Consider the following 22,426-nt stretch of genomic DNA (forward strand, 5'->3'; position numbering starts at 1 on the left):
AGCAGATATTAAGACAGATGAGTAAAACCTCAAGAGGTGGGCTTGAAAGAATCTCTTAAATTAAAAGAGAAAGAAATTTAGAGAGAAAATATCTGAACTAGGATGCTAGGCATTATGCCACTAATCGCAGCACAATTAAAATCGGGGACTCTCAAGAGGTGAGAATTAAAGCAGTGCAGAGGTCTTGGAGGGATGTGTGACTGAAGGATAGTACAAACATCAGAAAGGCACAAGATCAAGGAGGGATCTGAAAACAAGAGTGAAAATTTTAAGTTAAGACAGTGTTTAACCAGAAGTCAGGGTAGGTCGGTGACCAGAGGGGTAATGACTGTATAGGATTTGGTGCAAGTAAAGAGATAGGCAGCAGAGTTTTGAATGATCTCAAATTTGAGGAGAGTACAATATGGAATCTGGATGGGAATGCATTACAATACAGCTATCCCCTTGTGTGTTCTTAAAAATAGCATGCTAAATGAAAATATTCCAAATGAAAATCAGTTTCCCATAAGAAATGTGAAAAGCAGATGTGTTACGTTTCTGACTTTTAACTCTCTCCACCCTTTGCCTTGAACAGACTGGCCCAAATGCTCTTATTAACTCCTACTAACTTTCACCTTTTACCTGTCTGTTGCTTTCTGTATTTAAATCAACAATTCCCACAACTCTGACTCTCCACTTCCTCCCCCTACCTTCTTAACTCGCTATCAGTCACAACTCACTTGTCTTCTGACTGTCTGCTTCACTTTTAGACCCTCCCTACTCATCGAGTGTCCTACTCACCAATTCTTGCTCTGGATCTTTACTTGATGTGAGTGAGGGTTCAGGTGAGGGGTGGTGAGTGGAAGCTAGTGAGAAGATCTGAGAGTGGGAGCTTTGTCGAGCAGGATGGTAAGGAAAGGAAATGGTGGTGTGTTTTAGAAAAACCTACACCTTTAGGTGACTACGTGCAAAGTGAAAATGGTGGGGGGGGGGATTGAAACTGTCAGAATACTGAACAGCCTGGACAAAGTGGATATTGGGAAGATGTTTCCATTGGCAAGAGAGACAAACCTTAGAGTAAAGGAAAGACCTTTTAGAACAGAGATAAGGAGAAACTTCTTTCCCCGGAGTATGGTGAATCTGTGGAATTCATTGCCACAGAAGTCTGAGAGGCCAGTTCATTGAGTATATTTAAAACAGAGATGGATAAGGTCTTGATTGCCAAGTGGATCAAAAATTACAGGGAGAAAGTGGGAAAATGGGGTTGAAAAATCTATCAGCCATATTCGAGTCTGTTCTGCCATTCAATGGGCTGAATGGCCTAATTTCTACTCCTATGACTTATGGTCTTATGTGATTGGAAACTCGTCTTGAGGTAGTCTGTGACAAAGTTGCAAGGGAGAGGGGTGAGATGGTTATGGAATAGAGTTTGTAACTAGATTCAAGGACATCTTCCCAATATTTAATTAGAGCAAATTTCTACTGATCCAGTTTGATAATTTAACAGTGTAGGAATCCAGAGAGGGAGAACAATGCTGAAGACACCAATCTGTATGTGAAAACTGTTTCCAAATAATGTTGCTGAGAGGCAACATACAAATGAGATTTACAAGGGAGCCAAGAATATTTCTTTGGAGGACACAAACATTAATGGTGCAGAAGTGGGAAGGGAAGCCATTTGCAGTTAATACTTTGGTTAGAATTAAGATCCAACTTTGGTTAGAATTAAGATCCAACCTTGGTTCAATGGGCATGCCAGGAGCAGCAGCAGGTATACCTAAAAATAGTGTCTTGGTAACGGCAGTGATAGAGCTAAGCGAGCCCATCAATGAATAATCAGATCTAAACTCTGCACTCCTGCCACACTGAACAGTAGTGGGCAGTTAAACAGCCCATTGATAAGGTAGCTCCACAAATATCCCCAATCTCAATGATGGAAGGGCCCAATGTATCAGTGCAAGAGATAAGACTGATGCATTTATGACAATCTTCAGCCAGAATTGCCCAGAGGATAATCAGTCTCCTCCAAGGGTCCCCAGCATCACATTCCAGTCTTCAGTAAATTCAGTTCATTCCACATGATATCAAGAAATGGTTAGAGGCATTGGATAATGTTAAAAAGCCATGAGCAGTAGCAGCATTCTGGCAGTAGTACTGAAGGCTTATGCTCTAGACTTGCCACTCCTCAGCCAACCTCTTCCTATATGGTTACAGCACTGGCATCTACTCAACAATGTAGAAAATTGCCCAAATGTGTCCTGTACATAAAATGCAGGGCAAATCCAACCCAGTCAATTACCACCTCATCAGTCTATTCCCGATCATCAGTAAAGTGATGGAAGGTGTCATCTGCGGTGTTATCAAGCAGCACATGGTCAGCAATAACTTGCTCACTGCCCATTTTGGGTTCCACCAGGGCTACTCAGCTCCTGACCTCACCACAGCCTTGCTTCAAGCATGGGCAAAAGAGCTGAATTCCAGAGATGAGGTTACAACCCTTGGCAACAAGGCTGCATTCAACTGAATGTAGCATCAAGGAGTCTTGGAAAAACTCGAATCAATCGGTATTACGGTGCAAATTCTCCATTGTTTGGAGTTATATCTGGCAAATAAGATGATTGTTGTGGGGTTGTTCAAGGTCAGTCATCTCAGCTCCAGAACATCTCTGCAGAAGTTCCTCAGGGTGATGTCTTAGGCACAACCATCTTCATTTGCTTCACCAATAACCTTTCCATCATAATGTCAGCAGTGGGGATGTTTGTTGATGATTGCACAATGTTCAGCGCCATTTGCAGATACTGAAGCCATTCATGTTCAAAATCTCAATATCCAAGCTTGGGCTGTCAAGTGCCACTCAAATGCCAGGCAATGATTATCTCCGGTGAGAGACAATCTAACCACCACCATCTTCTCAAGGGCAACTAGAGAAGGACAATAAATGCTGGCCAACCTTTGTCACCCACGTTTCACAAGTGAATTTAAAATACAATGGAACCAGGTGAGTACAACCTCACCCAGCTGATTAACAGACTTGGGAGGTGGAGGAAATCTATAATTTGGTCAACTGTCTGAAAAGCTTCAGATCAGTCAGGATTGCTGAAGGATAGTTTGCTTTTTTCACAATTACACAGATGGCATTCATGGCTTTGATAAGAATGGGTTTAGTGCAGTGTCGGGCAGAAACCTGATTAAAGGGACATAGACATAGCTTTATCTGAATTTATGGATGTAATAAACCTAGCTCTCATTTTTTATATAGTTCAATTAGACTATCTCTATTTGAATGTCTTAGATTACATGTATTGCCCTTTAAGCGCTTCAGTTCTGTTTTATTACAGAGCTGCCATCTGCTGATGACTAACAATTTGCAATGTATCTTTTATTATCAACTGAATGCATGGAGGCAGATGAGTGAAGTTTTAGTAAGTCTGAATTAGGGGGTGGAATTTCCTTGTATGTTCAATATCCGTTTGCATTGACTCCTCAAGATTTCTTCCTAACTTTGGATAATCCTTGTGAAATTGCTCATGATTAAACTTTACTTCTACACAACTTTGTGCTATGTTTCCTGTTGGTATGTGTTTGGACTTCTCCCACATTCTGAAAAAATTTTAAAATCTGCTTGCTTAGTGTTATGGCCAGTGAACATAAGAAATAAATGCCTCAATCTTACTGTGTTATGACCCCAGATGGTGGTCATACTGGACTTCTGGTCCGATACTCGATCCACTTTTTCTGCATCTGTGTTACTGTGTTGCCACTAGCCAGCAGCACATTACCAGGATGAGGTAGAGGCCAAGAGGTGTAATGTCTGGGTTTCTAATGGCAAGAAAAGAGAAAGGAAAATCTTGTGTCTAAGCTGCAGTCAGTTTCCACCAAGTGTCAGTTAGTTCACTGTTTGATTATCTATAAAGTTTAGATCAATGTAATTCTCACTTACAATATGTTTGTTTGAGAAAGTAATTTTTTACTGCATAATTTTTCATGAACACATTACTATTAATCCCCAAGGCCCTTTTTCCCTGCAACTTTCTGCAGTTTTTCTCAATTTAAACAATGCTGTGTTCAATTGTTCTACCTTCCAAAATGCACAACTTCACGTCTTCTCACATTATGCTCTATTTACCAACTTTTTGCACACTTAACCTAACGATATCTCTGAAAACTGTTTATATCCCTCTTGCAACCTGCCTTTCCAGCAGTTTTTGTCGTCTGCAAATGTGGCCACACTGCATTCACTTCCTTCCTCTCAGTCACTAATTTATATATTTTAAACTGTTGCAGTCCCAACATGATCCCTGTGGAACCACAGGTCACGAACCAGAAAAAGAACCCCTTATCCCCACTTGCTGTTTGCTTCCAATGAGTCAGTTCTCTAGCCATGCAAAACACTACCTCCGACACCGTGGGCTCTTGTATGATGTAACTTTTTGTGAGGTATATTATCGAATGCCTTCTGAAAGCCCAAATATATCTACTGGTTTCTCTCTATCCAATCTGGTTGATACTTCTTCAAAACTAATAAATTAGACACTATTTCCCTTTCATGAAGCTATGTTTTCTCTACTTGATTAGATTATGGATTTCAAATATTCTTCTATTGCTTCCTTAATAATTTATTCCAATATTTTTTCAACAATTGATGTTAGGCTAATTGGCCTATAGTTACTCTTGTTTGTCTCTCTTCCTTTTTGAATAGAGCTGTCACATTGGCAACTTTCCAGTCCCCTGGTACTTCTCCAGAATCCATGCATTTTTAAAAAATTACTACCAATGCATCCACTACCTCTGCAGCTACCTCTTTTTGGATCCTAAGATGCAACAGTCAGGGCCAGGCAATGTATCTGCATTTAGCCCCGTTAGTTTACCTAATAATACCATCACCAACACTGGAGAAGTACTTAATTCCTTCCTGTACTCTTTAGTATTGATGGGATGTTCAGAGTATCTTTCACCGTAAAAACTGTTGCAAGATCTCTGTTTAACACCTCTGCCATTTCCTCCTTTCCCATGACCGTGTCTTATTTACCTTCAAAGGGGCATTTGTTCACTTTGACCTCTCTTTTCCTTTTTATGTATTTAAAGAAGCTCTTGCTGTCAGTTTTTTATATTCCTCAGTAGTTTACCTTCAGAGTTTATTTTCACTGCCTTTAATTTTTTTTAGTCCTCCTTTGCTGAATTCTGATCTTTCCCAGTCTTCAGGACTTTTGCCTCTTTTATATGCTTATTCTTTGAACTTGATACTCTCCGTAACATCCTTGGTTAGCTATAGTTTCTCTCCCTCGTTGAATCTTTCCTCTTCATTGAGATATGTTTTTGCTGAGAGCCATGAATTGTATCATTAAATATCTGCCATTGTTTACTTACTGTCATTCCTGCTAAACTGTCTAGCCAGTTCACTTTAGCTAACTGTATCCTCATCTCATTGTAATTCCCTTTATTTAAGTTACTCTCACACTGAATATTAAATTCTGGTATATTCTGATCACTACTTCCTAAGAAATCTTTTAAACTGAAGTCATTTAAATCAGCCTCATTACCTATTACCAGATCTAAGATAGCCTGCTTCCTGGTTAGCTCTATGGCATATTGTTCTAGGAAACTATCCCAGACGAAGTGTCGTAGCTACCATTCAAATTTGATTGACCCTATCACCATGACGATCAAGGTCATTCACAATGTTTCCCTATTCTATTTACATGCTCTTATTACTTGTTGATGTATAGCTTTTCCCTAAGATATGGAGCAGAGTTAGGCCATTCAGCCCATCAAGTCTGCTCTCATTAAATCATGGCTAATATGTTTGTCAATTCTATTTTCTTGCTGTCTTCCCGTAATCCTTGATCCCTTTACTAATCAAGAACCTATTAAAGTTCTTAAAGTCTTAAATACACTCAATGACATGGCCTCCCTAGCCAGTTGTGGCAATGCATTCACAGGTTCACCACAGTCTGGCTGAAGAAATTCCTTCTCCTCTCAGTTCTAAAGGGTTATCCCTTCACTTTGAGGCCTATTAATGGAAACATCACCTCCACATCCAACTCTTCAGGCCCCCCTCTGTCTGTATGTTTCAATGAGATCGCCCATCATCCTTCTCAACTCCATTTGAATATAGACCAGGAGTCCTCAACTGTTCCTCGTATAACAAGTCCTTCATTCTAGGGATCATTCTGTGAACCTCCTGTGGATCCTCTCCAAGGCAAGCACATCTTTCCTTAGATACAGGGCCCAAAACTGCACCCAGTATTCCAAATGCGTTCTGACAAGAGTCCTAAGCAACCTCAATAGTACGTCTCTGCTCTTGTACTCCATCCATCTTGAAATGGATGCTAAGGTTGTATTTGCCTTCCTAACTGCCAACTGAATCTGCATCTTAACATTTAAGAGTCCAAATCCCTTTGTACTTCCGATTTCCAAAACCTTTTCCTCTTGAGAAAATAGTTTTTCCTCTTTTCTTCCGACCAAAGTGCATAACTTTACACTTTCCCATGTTCTAATCCTTTTGCAACTTCTTTATCCATTCAGAAGGGTGTGAGGAAGGGTGACCTGACCAAAAACTTTTAACTTTGATTCTCTTCACAGATGCTGCCAGATGTGCTGAGCTTTTGCAGCAGCTTTTTTTTAGATTAGATTCCCTACAGTGTGGAAGTAGGCCTTCGGCCCAACCAGTCCACACCGACCCTCCGAAGAGTAGCCCACCCAGACCCATTTCACTCTGACTAATGCACCTTACTCTATGGGCAATTCTGTGGGTCTGAAGTCCCAAATAGGAAAAGAGATTTGCTATCCTAACATGATCAGCCCTGTGTGGCACTCGACCCACAGCAACATTAGATTATGTTAGATTCCCTACAGTGTGGAAACAGGCCCTTCGGCCCAACCAGTCCATACCGACCCTCCAAAGAGCAACCCACCCAGACTCATCTTTCTCTGACTAATGCACCTAACACTATGGGCAATTTAGCATGGCCAGTTCACCTGACCTGCACATCTTTGGACTATGGGAGGAAACCGGAGCACCCAGAGGAAACCCACGCAGACACAGGGAGGTTGTGCAAACTCCACACACAGTCGCCCAAGGCTGGAATTGAACCTGGGACCCTGGTGCTGTGAGGCAGCAGTGCTAACCACTGAGCCACCGTGCCGCCCATTGAAACTTCTGTTTTTGTTTCTGATTTACAGCATCTGCAGTTCTTTTGGTTTTTATTTTGTAATCTGCAAATTTAGCAACAACGCCCTCAGTTCCTTCGTCCATATCATGAATGTATAATGTGAATAGTTGTGGTCCCAACATGGATGACCTCGAACTCCACTAGTTACTGCACTGCCTTCCTGAAAAAGACCCTTTTATCCCCACTCTGCTTTTTGCCAGTCAGCCAATCCCAAAGTACTTTGTCCCAGTAACATGAGCTCTTATCTTATTTAGCAGCCTCCTGTGCAGCACTTGTCAAAGGCCTTATGGAAATCCAAATAGATCATTTCGACTGGTTCTCCTTTGTTTAATTTGCTCATTACCTCCTCAAAGAATTGTAACAGACTTGTCAGGTATGACCACCCATTTACAAAGCCGTGCTGTCTCAGCAATTTAACCATGCACTTCCAAATACTTTGCAATCTCAACCTTAATAATGGCCTCTAAAATAATTCCTGATGGAGAGCTTATGCTCAAAACATCGATTCTCCCGCTCCTCAGATGCTGCCTGTTTGCTGTGCTTTTCCAGCATCACACTTTGAGTCTAAAATCTTATCCACGATTTAGGTGTCATGTCATGTCTTCTGCCTGCCTTCCTTCTTCAACAAGGGCATTAAATTAGCCATTTTCCAGTCCTCTGGCACCCTCCTTGAATTAAGTGATTCCTGAAAGATCATCACCAATGCCTCTACAATCTTCTCAGCTAGCTCCTTCAGAACTTTGGGTGTAGTCCATCTGATCCATGTGATTTATCCATCTTCACACCTCTCAGCTGCTCCAGCACCTTTTCCTTAAAGGTGGCCATTACACTTACCTCTCCACCCGATGACACTCTTGAACTTCTGGTATGCTACTGGTATCTTCTTTCCCTTGCTGTTTCTTTTTTACCTCTCTCCAATCGGACTACATTATCTCAGCCTCAAATGTCTTCATTTTATCTCTTACTGTCAGTGCTACTCCACCAATTTTGCCATTTCTCCTGTCTTTCAGAAAAGGTCAAATGTCCAAGTGTTGAGTTCCCAATTTTGACCCCCTTGTGACTGTGTTTCCATAATGGCTATAAGATCATATCCATTAAATTTGAATTGTGCCATTAGTTCATCTATTTTCCAAATATTTTGTGCATTAAGATACAAATCCTTAAATTTTGTTTTATGATCAAATTTCCCCACAATTTTAGATTCCTTGCTCCAGTGTGAAACATTCAAACATTCTGTCCCTTTCTATCAATCTCTGTCTCAAAGACCGCACTTCTGCAGCCCTCTGTGGTGGAGAATTGCTAAAGTCCATAATCCTCTGAAAACCTTCTCCCCATCTTGGATCTGAGTGGCATCCTACTTCGGTTTAAATAGTGCTTCCCCCCCCCCCTCCCCAGTTGTAGTCAGAGTGTGGCAAGAGAAAAGCTCAGCAGGTCAGGCAGTATCCAAGGAGCGGGAGAGTCAATGTTTTGGGCATAAGCCCTTCATCAGAAATGTTCTTGAACACCGAGCTCTAGTCTACCCAGCCAGATGAAGCATCTTATCTCCATCTACCCTATCTATCCCTTTTAAGAATTTTAAGTTCAATGAGATTGCTGTTCATTTCTTGAAGCTCTGGAGATTACAGACCCAGTTTGCGCAACCTTTCTTCATAGTACGGTCCACCATCCCAGAGCAAGTCTGGTGAACCTTTGTTGCACTACCTATTATGGCAAGAATATCTTTGCTTAGATGAGACCAGAACTGCATACAGTATTCTCGGTGCAAAAGGTACGGTTGCCAAATTTGCTAATGATACAGAAATTGGTCAGAAAGTAAGTTGTGAAGAAGACATAGAGGCTACAAAGGGATATAAGTTGAGTGAGCAAAAATCTGGCATGTGGAGTATAATGTGGAGAAATGTGAAATTGTTCAATTTGGCAGGAAGAATAAAAATCAAGCATGTTATAAAAATGATGAGAGTTTACAAAGCTCCGAGTTGCACAGGAATCTGGGTGACCTAGTAATGTAAAGGGTTTATATGAAGGTAAAGCAAGTAGTTAGGAAAGCTAATAGATTTTTTATCAATTATTGAGGGAAATTGAACATGCAAGTAGAGAGGTTATGCGTTTGTTATACAGAACACTGTTGAGACCACATCTAGAGAACTGTGTACAGTATTGCTCTCCATATTTATGGAAATATGTAAATAATTTCAAAGCATTCTCTTTGAAGGCCAGTGAAAGTGGAATCTTCAAATATTTTCAGGTTGGTAGATTGTTGCTAAGCAAGGGATGAAAAGGTTACCTAGGGTAGGTAGGTAAGTGAAGTAATCAGATCAGCCATGGTCATCTTGAAAGCTGAAGCAGGCTGAAGAGAATGAGTAGCCTATTCCTAACCTGTATGTTCATTCGTAACATTTGGTCTGAGTGCTGGCTCCATTTTCAAGACTTCAGGATGTTTTCTTTGAGGACACTTCTGAATACAAGTATTGTATGTTGGTCATATTATTTCAGAGAGCAGGCCCACATGATTTGAAACTGTGGCAGATGTATTTTTTTCTTTAAACAAGTCTTCAGTCAACATAATGTTGCCTTTGAGGTGAGATGAGGTGAAAAGACAGGAATAAATTTTTTTTAACCTTTTTTGATTTTGCTTTGGGTTTGCGTAATGTACTCACTTCGTGGCAAGATCTACTTTGGTTAAAATCTGATGGGATTGTTTCTGTGAAAGTGACTGTGTCGACTGCCTACTTCAGTGAAAGTTGAGATTGTGACTTCCGTCATGTTGTCAAGATTACGCACATCCTGGTTGTTTTGGCCAAAGTTATGCCTGCGTTCCAACCTGTCGAGGCAATATTTGTTTGATGCTGCTGTTTTACTGTAGTTCTTGGTTTACCATTTCTGTTTATACAACATGCTTGCCACAAATTATATGGTTGCTAAATGTTGAAGGTCCTAGTTGACTGAGTTTGGGGATTGCATGTTTGATCCCCAAATCTGGATGCATTGTTCAGTTAATGGCAGCATGGGTCTTATGAACCTGCATTTGATTTCCCTAAGTCTGGGTAATATTCAAATGAGGCAACTCCTGCACTCTGATTCTGCTGTCAGCTTCTTTGTTTGATGTCCCCATTGTGCTCTGCAGCTCTATATTTCCCATCTGGCTTTGTAATGAGCTTTAGGGAAGGAAATCTGCCTGTTACATAAACTGTAGACTCTTGCTGTCAATTCTTAACTGGCCTCAGATCAAAGTACACTTTGGATTGGATAACACATTGGCCATATTAGCAGTACCCTCGATTTTTCTGTTTGCCTTTTCCTGTAATATGATCTGGCTCATGTCCAAAATAGGCACCTTTTATATGTTTTGTTTAAAAGAGTAATTCATTGAAAGAATGAGATTCATTTCATAACAGGACAGGAATAACAAGATAAATCAAGGCTGGGCAAAGGTTGCTTATTTCTTTACAGCATGTTTATAATTATGTTTGAAAATTGCATAATTCAGAGTAATAGATAATGAATTATCAGTAAAGACACATTCAGTTAATTGTGTAGGCTATTGATAACAATTCCTTGATTATTTAGTCATTTTACTGACCTTTCTCCTCAATATTTATTGTGAGTTTACAGCTAGACTACAGTTCCATAACTAGGCTGCGGCGTTTGGGATTGAAATTTCAGAAGGGTAATTGAATGTTGATCGTTATTACAAGGGGACTGGACTATAGACTAAGGGAGTCTTGCTATAATTATTTGGACTTTTTTTGGAACCTTTGGGTTCTGTGCACAGTTTTTGGCCTTCACAATGAAAGAAGGATATACTTGCTTTGGAGGTGGAAAGTAGAAATTTCACTACATTTGTTCTTCGAATGACAGCAATGTCTGTTATGATACCAGCTGACATTATTGGACTTCAGATTGAAATCTGACTTTTTTTTTGGTTTTACCTCATGATCTCTTACTGAAATGTAAGTACACAATGTTGCAGATTTGAATTTAACATAAAAGCAAGTTTATTACACAAATTAAAATGCGATAAAATATAATAAACCAAACGAATTGTTTTCCCTGGTGTGTTGAAGGCAGAGGGATGACCTTAGTTTTTATAATCAAAGGGCATGTGTAGGGTGAATAGCCAGGTCTTTTTGTCGTAGGTGAGCCCAAAACTAGAGGACCTATGTTTAAGGTGTAAGGGGAAAAATACTAAAGGGACCTGAGGGGCAACTTTTTTGCAGAGAGGATGGTGGGCGTGTATGTAATAAGTTGCCAGAGGAAGTAGTGGAGGCTGGTACAATTTCAACATTTAAAAAACATCTGGATAGGTACATGAATAGGAAAGGTTTAGAGGGATATGGGTCAAATGCAGGTGTATGGGGCTAGATCAATTTCTGATCTCTGGTTGGCATGGACAAGTTGGACAGAAGGGTCTGCTTTCGTATGGCACAACTGACTCCAACGTACATGTTTAAAGATTTTGAAATAAATGCTTCTAAATATGCAATTGAAAATATAATCCCATCAACCAAAAAAATAACCACTTTTCAGTAGTCACCAGAGAGAATTCTCTTCTCTATCACTCCAATATGTCTGAATTTAACTTTACCTTCAGATCCCAGCATCTTCTTGGACTTTTCATATAACTAAGCTTAAATTTTCTCAGTCTCAAATAACCCTTTCAGGGTTTTAACCAAATCCTTCTGGTCTGAACTTATACTAAACTTCTTGCACTGAGCTAAATCATTTTTAACAATTCTAAATTATCTTCTCCCTTTCTCAGGAGCAATTGCTTTTTCGAGCTATGGGTATCTTCCCTTAAACAGTGGAAAAGAATCAATCCCTACCATTCTAAACTAGAGCCTAATGCGCAACTGTTTCCCTGATGTGTTCATAAAATTCTCCCATTGTAAACAAAAACCCATTGCACTCTGGGAGCTCTTTCTCACTCCATTTTAAAGTAAATCACCATGGGTACAGAAATACAAGTTAACCATTACATTCCTTCAGACAGACAGAAAACTTGTATGTCACCAGTTCAAATTCAAATTTCTGAGCAATAAAATAATTGATTTAAAAAAAAAGTTAATCTCACATCTTGCATCATGTGCCCTGTGACGAGCAGCTGAGTAATTTGGGTCTATACTGTCTGATCAGAAGAATGTGAAGAGGTGTAATTGAAACTTAAGTGCTGAAGGGTTTGACTTACTGTGCGCTGAGGGGGCAAGTCTGGAATCAAGACACGGAGGTTGAGTATTTAAGACTGAATTGAGAAGTTTCTTCAAAAAATGTTTGGAAATATTTGGCTTGTGGATGTATGTTCAAGGCAACATTAGAAATGCTTTGATGCAGGTGGATAAGTGAAATTGAGGCAGCAAGTTATCCATGATTGTATTTAAATGGCAGAATAGTCTCAAGGGGTCATTTGGTCTACTTCTGTTCCTTACGATCTTACGCACAATTCTGACTTGAACCCTTCATTTTCTCTGGCTCAAAATCCTGGAACGCCTTACCTGAAAGTGCTGTGGTGGTAGCTACAGCAAGTAGACTGTAGCAGTTCAAGAAGACAGTTCATTATCAGTTTTTTTCAAGAGAAATTAGGGCTAGGTAATAAATCTGTCCTTGCCATGTAACTGGCATTTAACCTGATAAATTAATTAAAAACAAATCCGAACAAGTGTATTAAACAAATGCTGCTCCTCACAAATATTTAATCCATACTAGTTACTCTTTGCATGATTTAGTTTCATAAGTGTCCCTTCCTTGGATATCTTCTTGGTTCTGGATCTGGCGCAGCTAGGTGAAGATTAAAATGTTTTGTTTTATTATATTTGTCCATTTGTATCAACGTGCAGTTCTCTGATTTCTTAAGAGTGAGATTGTAATTCGGTGTGCAAGCCAGAAGCAATGCCTGCCCAATTTCCACTACATTGACCAATTGCAAAGGAAAAGAATTCCAAAATGGCTGTCTGCAGTGTTCTGTGAGGATTGTCAATCAGCAGCATCTTTGGTGCATTGAATTCTGGTGACTTCAGTGTGAATAAAAGGATAGTACAGTTAGTCTCATTAAAGTCACTTAGTCCCACTCAGATTTTTTTTAAATTGTAGAGAAACCAACTGCAACCAAGTGGGTTTTCATTTGGTAATTGTTTGAATTTGAAGTATATATTTATCTCCATTAGTCTAAGTGGATGTAGTTTGTCACAATCAAAATATTAATTCATTAGCTGCTCTTTAGTTTTAGTTTCTATAGTAATTTGTACTCGAGGCAACATACTTAATCCATGAAAAGTTCTCAGTTTAGTTTTAATATTTCTGAGAGCCTTTTAAAATTAAGAAATAGTACAATTAAGATTAGATTACATTACATTACATTATAGTGTGGAAACAGGCCCTTCTGCACAACAAGTCCACACCGACCTGCCGAAGCGCAACCCACCCATACCCCTACATTTACCCCTTACCTAACACTACGGGCAATTTAGCATGGCCAATTCACCTGACCTGCACATCTTTGGACTGTGGGAGGAAACCGGAGCACCCGGAGGAAACCCACACAGACACGGGGAGAACGTGCAAACTCCACACAGTCAGTCGCCTGAGGCGGGAATTGAACCCGGGTCTCCGGCGCTGTGAGGCAGCAGTGCTAACCACTGTGCCGCCCAAAAATTAAATACGGAATCACAGCATCAATATAATAGTCCAGTTGAACCTGCTTTTATTGATTTCTGTAAGCCATGGTTACATTGTTTTTTTTGGTTGGAACAGGTTTTTGGTTCTTTAACAGTACTCAGAAATGCTTAAAGGCATTTAATTTGAAGATAAATAAGTTGCCTGTATTTCTGATAGCACCTAGACAAGTGTTTGTAATGTTGTGTGCTATGGAGTAATGTGCATGTTTGTAGCTCAGTATCCATAGAAAGAAATATTTGCAGAAACTAAGCATTTCCTATACGTAAGTAGGAATGAAACAGTGTACCTGAGGAATTATTTTTTTCTGATGGAGACCTGTAATGAAATATGTAATGTGAAGGAAACCTGCAAAAGGATATAAGAAAGGAAGTTGTTTCAAATTGAATTTCATGCTGGTCCAAAATAAATAAATTATTGTCCAATCATTCGAATCAGATTTGTTACAAGGCTGTTGGGAAAAGGCAGAGATGTAGGATTAGCTGAGGAGCTCTTGCAGTGAACTGGTATAGCCATAAGCTGAAAGAGCATCTGCACTGTAGCCATTCTATGTTAGTAATTAGATGGGGTAGATTATATAACTGGGTCAAATTTGACGTAATTTCATGGTGTGAATTATACACACTGGGTAAATGTTTAATGTAAAGCACGTGCCATTTTTACAAAGTAACCATTGGAAAGACATAGATATGCAAACTATTATGTGCTGTTTTAGCATGACTGTGTTCTGAAAGGTTCTGTATTAATGTGTTCTGATTTTTCTTTTTCTTTGTTTCAGCTTCTTATATGCCTGGAATGCCAGCTGGAGTTACACCATATCCATCTGGCCACACCAATGCTGGGTATGATTTATATTTGCAAGAGCTTCAAAAGAGATTTGCATTCAAAAGCTATTTAGATATTTATTTGTATGCTATATTTGGTCGCTTAATTCTGGCTGATACTCTTCAGCAGCATACTCCAGACGATGACATTGTTAGTTGGTAAACTGAAGTCCCTTCTACCTGATTGAGTGGGTATGAAAGATTCATCGCACTGATGGATCAAGGATTAAGCAGTCTATCCTCCAATGAATGCTTGGTCCACCAAGCTTTGGGCAAGATGATTAATAAACCAGTGTAAAACCCAAACAGTATTTGTGTCTCAAATAATTCAACCTGATTATATGAGCAAATTTTAACAGCATGTTGTGTTTTGAAATCAGGATAAATGAAAACAAATTTAAAATATTATATCCTCTGACCAACACCAAGATGGAGTTGCATGGTTGCTGCTACTACTCAATTTTTTATTTGACGTGGCATTGCTGGCTAGACCAGCAGTTAATATTCAACACTAATTTTTCTGGACATGGTAGTGATGAGTTGCATTCACGAACCTTTGCAGTCCATAGGCTGCATAGGGACACCCTCAATGCTGCTACAAAGAAATTCTAGCAACGGTGATGTAGTTCCAAGTTAGGATAGTCTGTGGTTTCAAGGGCAACTCTGGCAGATTCTAGTGTTTACATTCATTTGCTGTCCTTGCCCTTGAAGGGGGAATTTGAAACGTTCATTTGGAGGAGTCTTGGTGAGATACTGGAGTGCATCTCGTCAATGATATATGTTGCTACTATCAAGCATGAATGGTGACATTTTTTCCTTTAATTCACTCTTGGAACATGGGCTTCGCTGGCATGCCAGGATTTGTGGTCCGTCACTAGAAGAGTTAGTACAAGGTAGTGGTGAGCTGCTGAAGTTAACGTGCTGTAGGTTAACTCACAATGCTTTGAGGGAAGGAATTTCAGGATTTTGACCTAGTGACACTGAAGTAGTGTGACGTATTTCCAAGTCAGGCTGCTGAGCAGCTTGATGGGGAAATTGCTGTTGGTAGTGTTCCCACATATCTGTGTCCTTGTCCTTTTAATTGAATATGGATGTGGGTTTGTCAGGTGCGGTCTAAAGATCTTTGGTAAATTTCTGCAATGCATCTTCTCGATAGTGCACACTGCTCTTTTTGAGCGTGGGTGGTGGAGGGAGTGGATGCTTGTGAATGTGGTCCCAATCAAGCAGGCTAACTTGTCCTCGATGTCAGCTGCTTGTGCTATTAGAGCTGAACCCATCCATGCAAGTGGGGAGTATTCCATCAAACTTCAGACTTGTATTGTAGATGATGGACAAGCTCTGGGGAGTCAGGAGATTTGGTATTTGCTCTGGAATTCCTAGCATACTGTTGTAGCCACTGCCTATGTGGATAATGTAGTTGTGTTTCTGGTCACTGGTAACCTCCAGGATGTTATTAGTGTGGGAGTTAGTGCTGGTAGCACCATAAGCCCAGCATAAACTCGTGGTGAGTGGGCCCAGCACGAGCCCCTACTTTTGCAGGGTGAGCACGGGACCTGGCAACTGAATTGGTGGCTGCTCCATTCACAGACGGGCATCACAGCACCATCGAGGTGGGCCCGTTGGTAAGAAATGCGACTCTAATATTGGCAGGTCCATGCAGGTGGCAGTGGAGAATTGACCCAGCAGTGAAAAATGGCACCTAAAGTGTGGTGGCTTTGGTTGAGTCCAGTGTAGATGGTGAGATGATAATTGATGAGCTGGTTCAGGACAGATGGACTCTTTCAAAGCTATCTCTTTCTATTTTATCTTATTCTTAACACTATTCAAAATGGCACTGGTTTGTGGTAACAATGGAAGGGTGGCACGGTGGTTCAGTGGTTATCACTGCTGACTCACAGCTCCAGGGACCAGAGTTCAGTTCCAGCCTTGGGTGACTGTGTGGAGTTTGGACATTCTCCCTGTGTCTGCGTGGGTTTCTGGGTGCTCTGGTTTTCTCCCACAGTCCAAACATATGCAGGCTAGGTGAATTGGCCATGTTAAATTGCCCATTGTGTCCAGGGATGTGGAGGTTAGGTGCATTAGTCAGGGGTAAGTGTAGAGTTAATAGGGGAATGGGTCTGGGTGGGTTATTGTTTGGAGGGTCATTGTGGACTAGTGGGCTGAAGGGACTGTTTCCACACTGCAGGGATTCTATGGAAACAGTTTCTGCTTGAAGAGCTTTTCACTGTATTTTACTGTTTTTCTCACTATAAAATACACATGATAATAAAAATCATTCATTGAATGTCACGGCTTGGTGGTTAGATTGACATTTATTGGAGATAGATCGAGGCCTCAAATTGTGTGGTGTGAATGTTACTTGCCATTTTTTTCAGCCCAAGCTTGGATATTGTCCAGATCTTATATTTGAGCATAAACTGCTTCAGTATCTGAGGAGTCATCAATTGCGCTGAAAATTGTGCAATTATTGGTGAACATCCCTACTTCTGATCCCATGATGGAGAGAAGGTCATTGGATGATTGACCAACAACAACCATATCCTCATTTTTTTTGTGTGTGAATCACACCAGTGGGGAGTATCCCTATCATTGTCATTGGTAGGGCATCTTGATATCATATTCAGTTGAATAATGCCTTGATATGAAGGTCAATCACACTCATCTCATCATGGAATTCAGCTGTTTTTTCCATGTATGTACCAGGGCTATAATGAGATCAGGAGTAGACTGCCGTGGCAGAATCTAAACTGAGTCAGTATTTGTTTGGGAGTGCTGCTTGATAGCACTGTTGACGACCCCTTTTCAACACTTGCTGATCAGGTTTGTTTTACTACTTTGTGTACAAGATACACCTGGGCAATTTCCACATTGTTGGGTAGATGTTTTAAGTGTTCTGGAATAGCAGTCGCTAGGGGTTCAGCGGTCTGGAGCGCAGGTCTTCAGCATTTTTGCCAGAATGCTGTCAGATCCCATAGGCTTTACAGTATTCAGTGCTCTCAGCCATTTCTTGGCATCACACGAAATGAATCACACTGGTTGAAGACTGGCATCTGTGATGCTGAGGATGTTGGAGCCTGAAGTTAATCACCTATGTAACAGTTCCAGGAGAAGATGGATGTAAATACCTCAGCTTTGTTTTTTACATCTGAATTTCCCTATTATTGAAAATGGGGACATTTGTGGTACAGAAATTTAACTGTATCTCCATTAATGTCATCTATATCCGTTGCACCCGATGTTGTCTCCTCTACATTGGGGAGACAGGATGCCTATTTGTGGATCGTTTCAGAGGACATCTTTGGGACACCAGCATCAACCAACCCCACCGCCCTGTAGCTGTACGCTTCAACTCCCCCTCCCACTCCGTCAAGGACATGCAGGTCCTGGGCCGCCTCCATTGCCAAACCCTGCCACCCGACACTTGGAGGAAGAATGCTTCTTATTCCGTCTTGGGACCCTGCAACCACATGAGATTCAAATGGATTTCAAAAGTTTCCTCATTTCTCCTCCTCCTACATTATCCCAGTCACAAGCCTCCAACTCGGCACCACCTCCATGACCTGTCCATCACCTTTCCCATTTATCCGCTTCACCCTCCTCTCTGACCTATCACATTCTCCCTCACCTTCATCTATCTATCATATTTTCAGCTATCCCCCCTCTCCATTTATCTCTCAGCCCACAGCCCATGAGCCTCACTCCTGATGAAGGGCTTATGCCCGAAACATCGATTCTCCTGCTCCTTGGATGCTGCCTGACCTGCTGTGTTTTTCCAGCACCACACACTTGACTCTGATCTCCAGCATCTGCAGTCCTCACTTTCTCCATATTTGTGAGACTTCCTACCTTCTATTAATTGTCTTGCTTTCACCAAAATCCACAGCTTGAAATGGTAGGACTTGCAGAGCTTAGATTTGATTTGTTAGTGGTGGGATTTTTTTAAACACTGTCTATTGCATGCTGCTTCTGCTGTTTAACGTGGAAGTAGTCCCAAGTTGTGGCTTCACCATGTTGATACCTCACTTTTAGCTATGCTGGGTGTGTCTCCTGGTATGCCCTTGAGCTGGGCTGATCTCTCAACTTGATGGTAATGGTCATGAGGTTACAGGGTTGAATACAGTTCTGCTCTTGTGATGACCCACAGTGCATCATGGATGCTCAGTTTCCAAGTCACTAAATCGTTACCATTTGAGCACGGTGTTACTACCACAACCTATATGAAGACGGAGCTTCAGCTCCACACCAACTTGATGGTGATCACTCCTCCTAATCCTTGCCACTACCTGTGCATCTTCTGTGCTGAAGGTGCTTTAACAAGACTAACGTTGACTGCTGCACGATTTTGACCCAGAGAGAACAAAGAAACAGATGTACATCAAAGTAAAGTTGGTGTGTGCAACATTGGGAAACTTGGAGTAAAGCAGCTTCCATATAGTTGCAACTCTTGTCCTTCAAGATGATGTTGTTGAGAGGTGCAGACTAAGGCTTTATGATTTTCTGTCATGCATCTTGGTGAAGATATACAGTGAAGCTGTGGGACACTGGTTGTGCAAGGAGTAAATGTTTCAGCTAGCAGATGAGATGTCAGTCATGTTGATTGTATTGTCCTGAATAATATTTTTACTGTATTTTTCTTAATCATTTAGTGTGTAAACCATGCCTAACCAAGGTAAGCTGGGAATATTCTAATGTAGTTTTGGTGTGTCTTGTATGTGAGAATGACTCTTTGGGGCGTCAGAGGTGAGTTGCAGAATACCCACCGAGCTGCTGTTGTAGTCGAGCAGCTTCTATGGCTGACCTAGTTGTATTTCTAATCAAGGTGGGAATTTGGTAATGTCATAGGAAAGTACTTAGTCATTATTTTTAAAAATGGTTATTGCTTAAGACTTGTATCACTTAAATGTTCTGAACTTTTGTAATTTTTTCAGAAGGTTGATTGATAGAATAGCTGTATAAGGTAACATTGGGAACTATGTAAATCAGACTCTGGAAAAGTTATGATTACAACTCATTTAGGCTTAGCTTCAGGCCCAATTAAATCTGAAAACAGTTGGTATACTGAACTTTGGTAGTATCTGTGGAGAGGGAAACAGTTACTGTTTCAGGTCAGCGTCCTTTTTGATAGAACTGGAAAGATAAAGATATGAAATCTCACCAAGTCCAGAGGTGGAAGAGGGGAAAGAGCAGTCCATTTTTTATCCATGATAGCCTGGAAGGAGAGATAAAAATTACTTCAAAGGCAAAATGGGTCAATCATATTTCTAAAAGTGATTAAAAGCTAGCAAATACATGTAAAGAATTGAATAAAATTATTTTTAGTACATTTTTAAAAAGCTTTAAAATAGTTTTAGTTATTAAAAGTCAGCTTTTTATTGCACAATAAATTAGCGATGAGTATGTGTACTAAGAAATTATCAGTGGATCGTTGGTGTCAATAAACAGTATGAAAATAAACAATTGAAAAGCATGAGGATTGGCCCGGCAAGAATTGCATTCACCTGAAGCAATGCCCTTGAAAAGTGACACATGTTTCTTGAAGTATAGAAGTTTAATTGAGTAGTTTCTAAAAGATATATGAAAATGCAACAAATTTCAAGATATGCTGCTCATGGTTATGACGATCATTGTTTTGGTTTAGTGAGGAATTATTTCCTGCTGGCCCTTTTGTGAAACTCTCAGAGGGCTCTAGTGTCTCTACCTCAGAGTCAGGAGGCCTGGTTCAAAACCCACCTGCTCCAGAAGTATGTAATAACACCTCTGAACAGGTTGGTTGGAAACCATCTGAACCAAGATGTAAGCATTATGTCCACAGTTGAGACTTGAGAGGAGGGCAAGTTTGCAGTTTGACTGAATTTGCAACTGTAATGCATTGATGCATTTTAATTTTGATGGTACACAGATGCTTTTTGCGGGCAGGTTCTGTAGCTGCTGCAATTAAATTAATAGTTTGAGATGTGGGTATTACTTGTGCTGTGGGTATTACTTGTGGGTATTACTTGTGGGTATTACCAGCTTATCAAATAAATTTATTTATAATAGCTGAAATCTGGGCCTGTTATTTTCTGGTTACTAAATACTCATTCTGATTATATAGTTGGAAGCTGCAATAAAAACAGTCTATGTTTTATTATTATGTTTCCTAATTTCTAACAAAATCTTGGATTTTTTTTGATAGTCAGTGTGTTGCTTGTGCACTTTACTGGTACTGTCGTCGTCTTTTGTCAGTTTTATATGGTGCAATGATAACTTCATACTTTCCTTTCTCCTTCCTGTTTCCAGTGGTTTTCCTGTGTATCCTTATCCGCATTCAACCTCATATCCTCCAACTACAGGCACTGCACAACATACTCCATATCCCAGCCAGTCACCTGCTGCAGCTGTCGGTAAGGGAGCCATTCATTTTGCATTTTAGTTACTTGAAAATAATTGTAATAACTAAGCAAAAAATGTGATTAAATCTTAGTTTTTGGTTCGTGGTTTAGTTCTTTTAAAAAGATGCTCACGCAAAGGTTGGCTTGGTACTGTTGATCATTGTGCAGAGGAAAGGGTCTGCATTCTGCCTTGGTAAGTGCCGGCACTGAACGCAGTCAAGACAGTCGTGTTGTCAGGTGTCAGTTTTTCCACCAACTTTCTCACTTGAACACGTTCATTGAGAGTCCATTGGCACAATATCTTTGAGTATCTTGGCAAGTGGGCATTTTACATTCATGAGCCCAAACTGAGGCACCACAGCAAAATGTGTTCCTGTGCACTGCTTGATGGCCTTGTATGTATTTTCCAATAAACATAAGTCATCAAGAGCAAGAACCCTGTTTGATACAACTTCATCACCGTCTGAGTGCAAGGTGCAAAGACTTATTGTAATATTCTAATTAGTACACTGACTGAAACTCATCCATCTCGGTACAGACTAGGGATCGAGTCCACATGTACTGATTTATATGGTGCAGCATTTGAACATGAGACTATTGAGAGCACTTCTTAATGTCACTCTGCTATATCAGGAACAGAAACCTTAGCTGACCTCTGGCATCTAACAGATTTGCACGACAAGCCTTATTAAGTTTAACAGTGAGGAATCTTCTAAATTTGCTGACTCTTTAAAAACAACTTGATACTTCAGTCAGCCACCAGCAACAGTTCTGCATTGAAAAACCTGTCTCTCATTCTAGTATTAAGAAATTGAGATTTCTTGGGTTATAAAACCAGCATGTCTAAATTACTTTTTATTGTGTGTGTATTTGTTAGTATGAGTTTTTTTTTCAAATAGAAAATAGTAATGGAAAGATCTTTTTATATTAAAAACTAATTTTAGAAATACGTTCTTATTCCTACCCTCCTTTTGCCATCCTTGCTCTGGGGTGATGTGTAATTTGAATTCAAAGGTATCTGAAATTAAAAGCCAAGTGAAACTATTGTTGGTCGTTATAAACATCCAGCTGGTTCTTTAGGAAACAAAAAATTGCCATCCTTACCTGTTCTTGTGTACGTGTGACTTCAAACCCAAGCAATGTGATTGACTGTTAACTGTCATCTGAAGCACTCTATTGAACCAGTTAATCATATCAACTGCAAAAAAATATGTTAAACCAAACAGACCACAAGCATCAAAACTCCGGTAAACACAACAGCACAAACAACTGTCAGTCCTGCAATGTCGTCTTTATCAATATCTGGGAATTAATGCAAAAATATGGAGAGATGTCTCGGACTAGTCAAGCCTAGCCAATGATGCCCACATCTTGTGATGGATTTTTTTAAAAACAGTCACAGCCTAACCCATTC

General features: G+C 40.2%; 1 protein-coding gene across 1 annotated transcript in view; it reads left to right on the forward strand.

Annotated features, from left to right (window-relative positions):
• Positions 1 to 22,426, forward strand: part of tsg101a (tumor susceptibility 101a) — a 51,866-nt gene that overhangs the window by 14,769 nt on the left and 14,671 nt on the right. Inside the window, exons 6-7 of the mRNA XM_043706096.2 lie at positions 14,596 to 14,659; positions 20,921 to 21,024. Coding sequence (XP_043562031.1) covers positions 14,596 to 14,659; positions 20,921 to 21,024 — 168 coding nt within the window. The remainder of the gene's footprint in view (positions 1 to 14,595; positions 14,660 to 20,920; positions 21,025 to 22,426) is intronic.

This window comes from Chiloscyllium plagiosum, unplaced genomic scaffold (genome assembly GCF_037043375.1).
Source record: "Chiloscyllium plagiosum isolate Xiang-an unplaced genomic scaffold, Cpla_swu_hap1 HiC_scaffold_18, whole genome shotgun sequence".
Lineage (NCBI taxonomy): Eukaryota > Metazoa > Chordata > Chondrichthyes > Orectolobiformes > Hemiscylliidae > Chiloscyllium > Chiloscyllium plagiosum.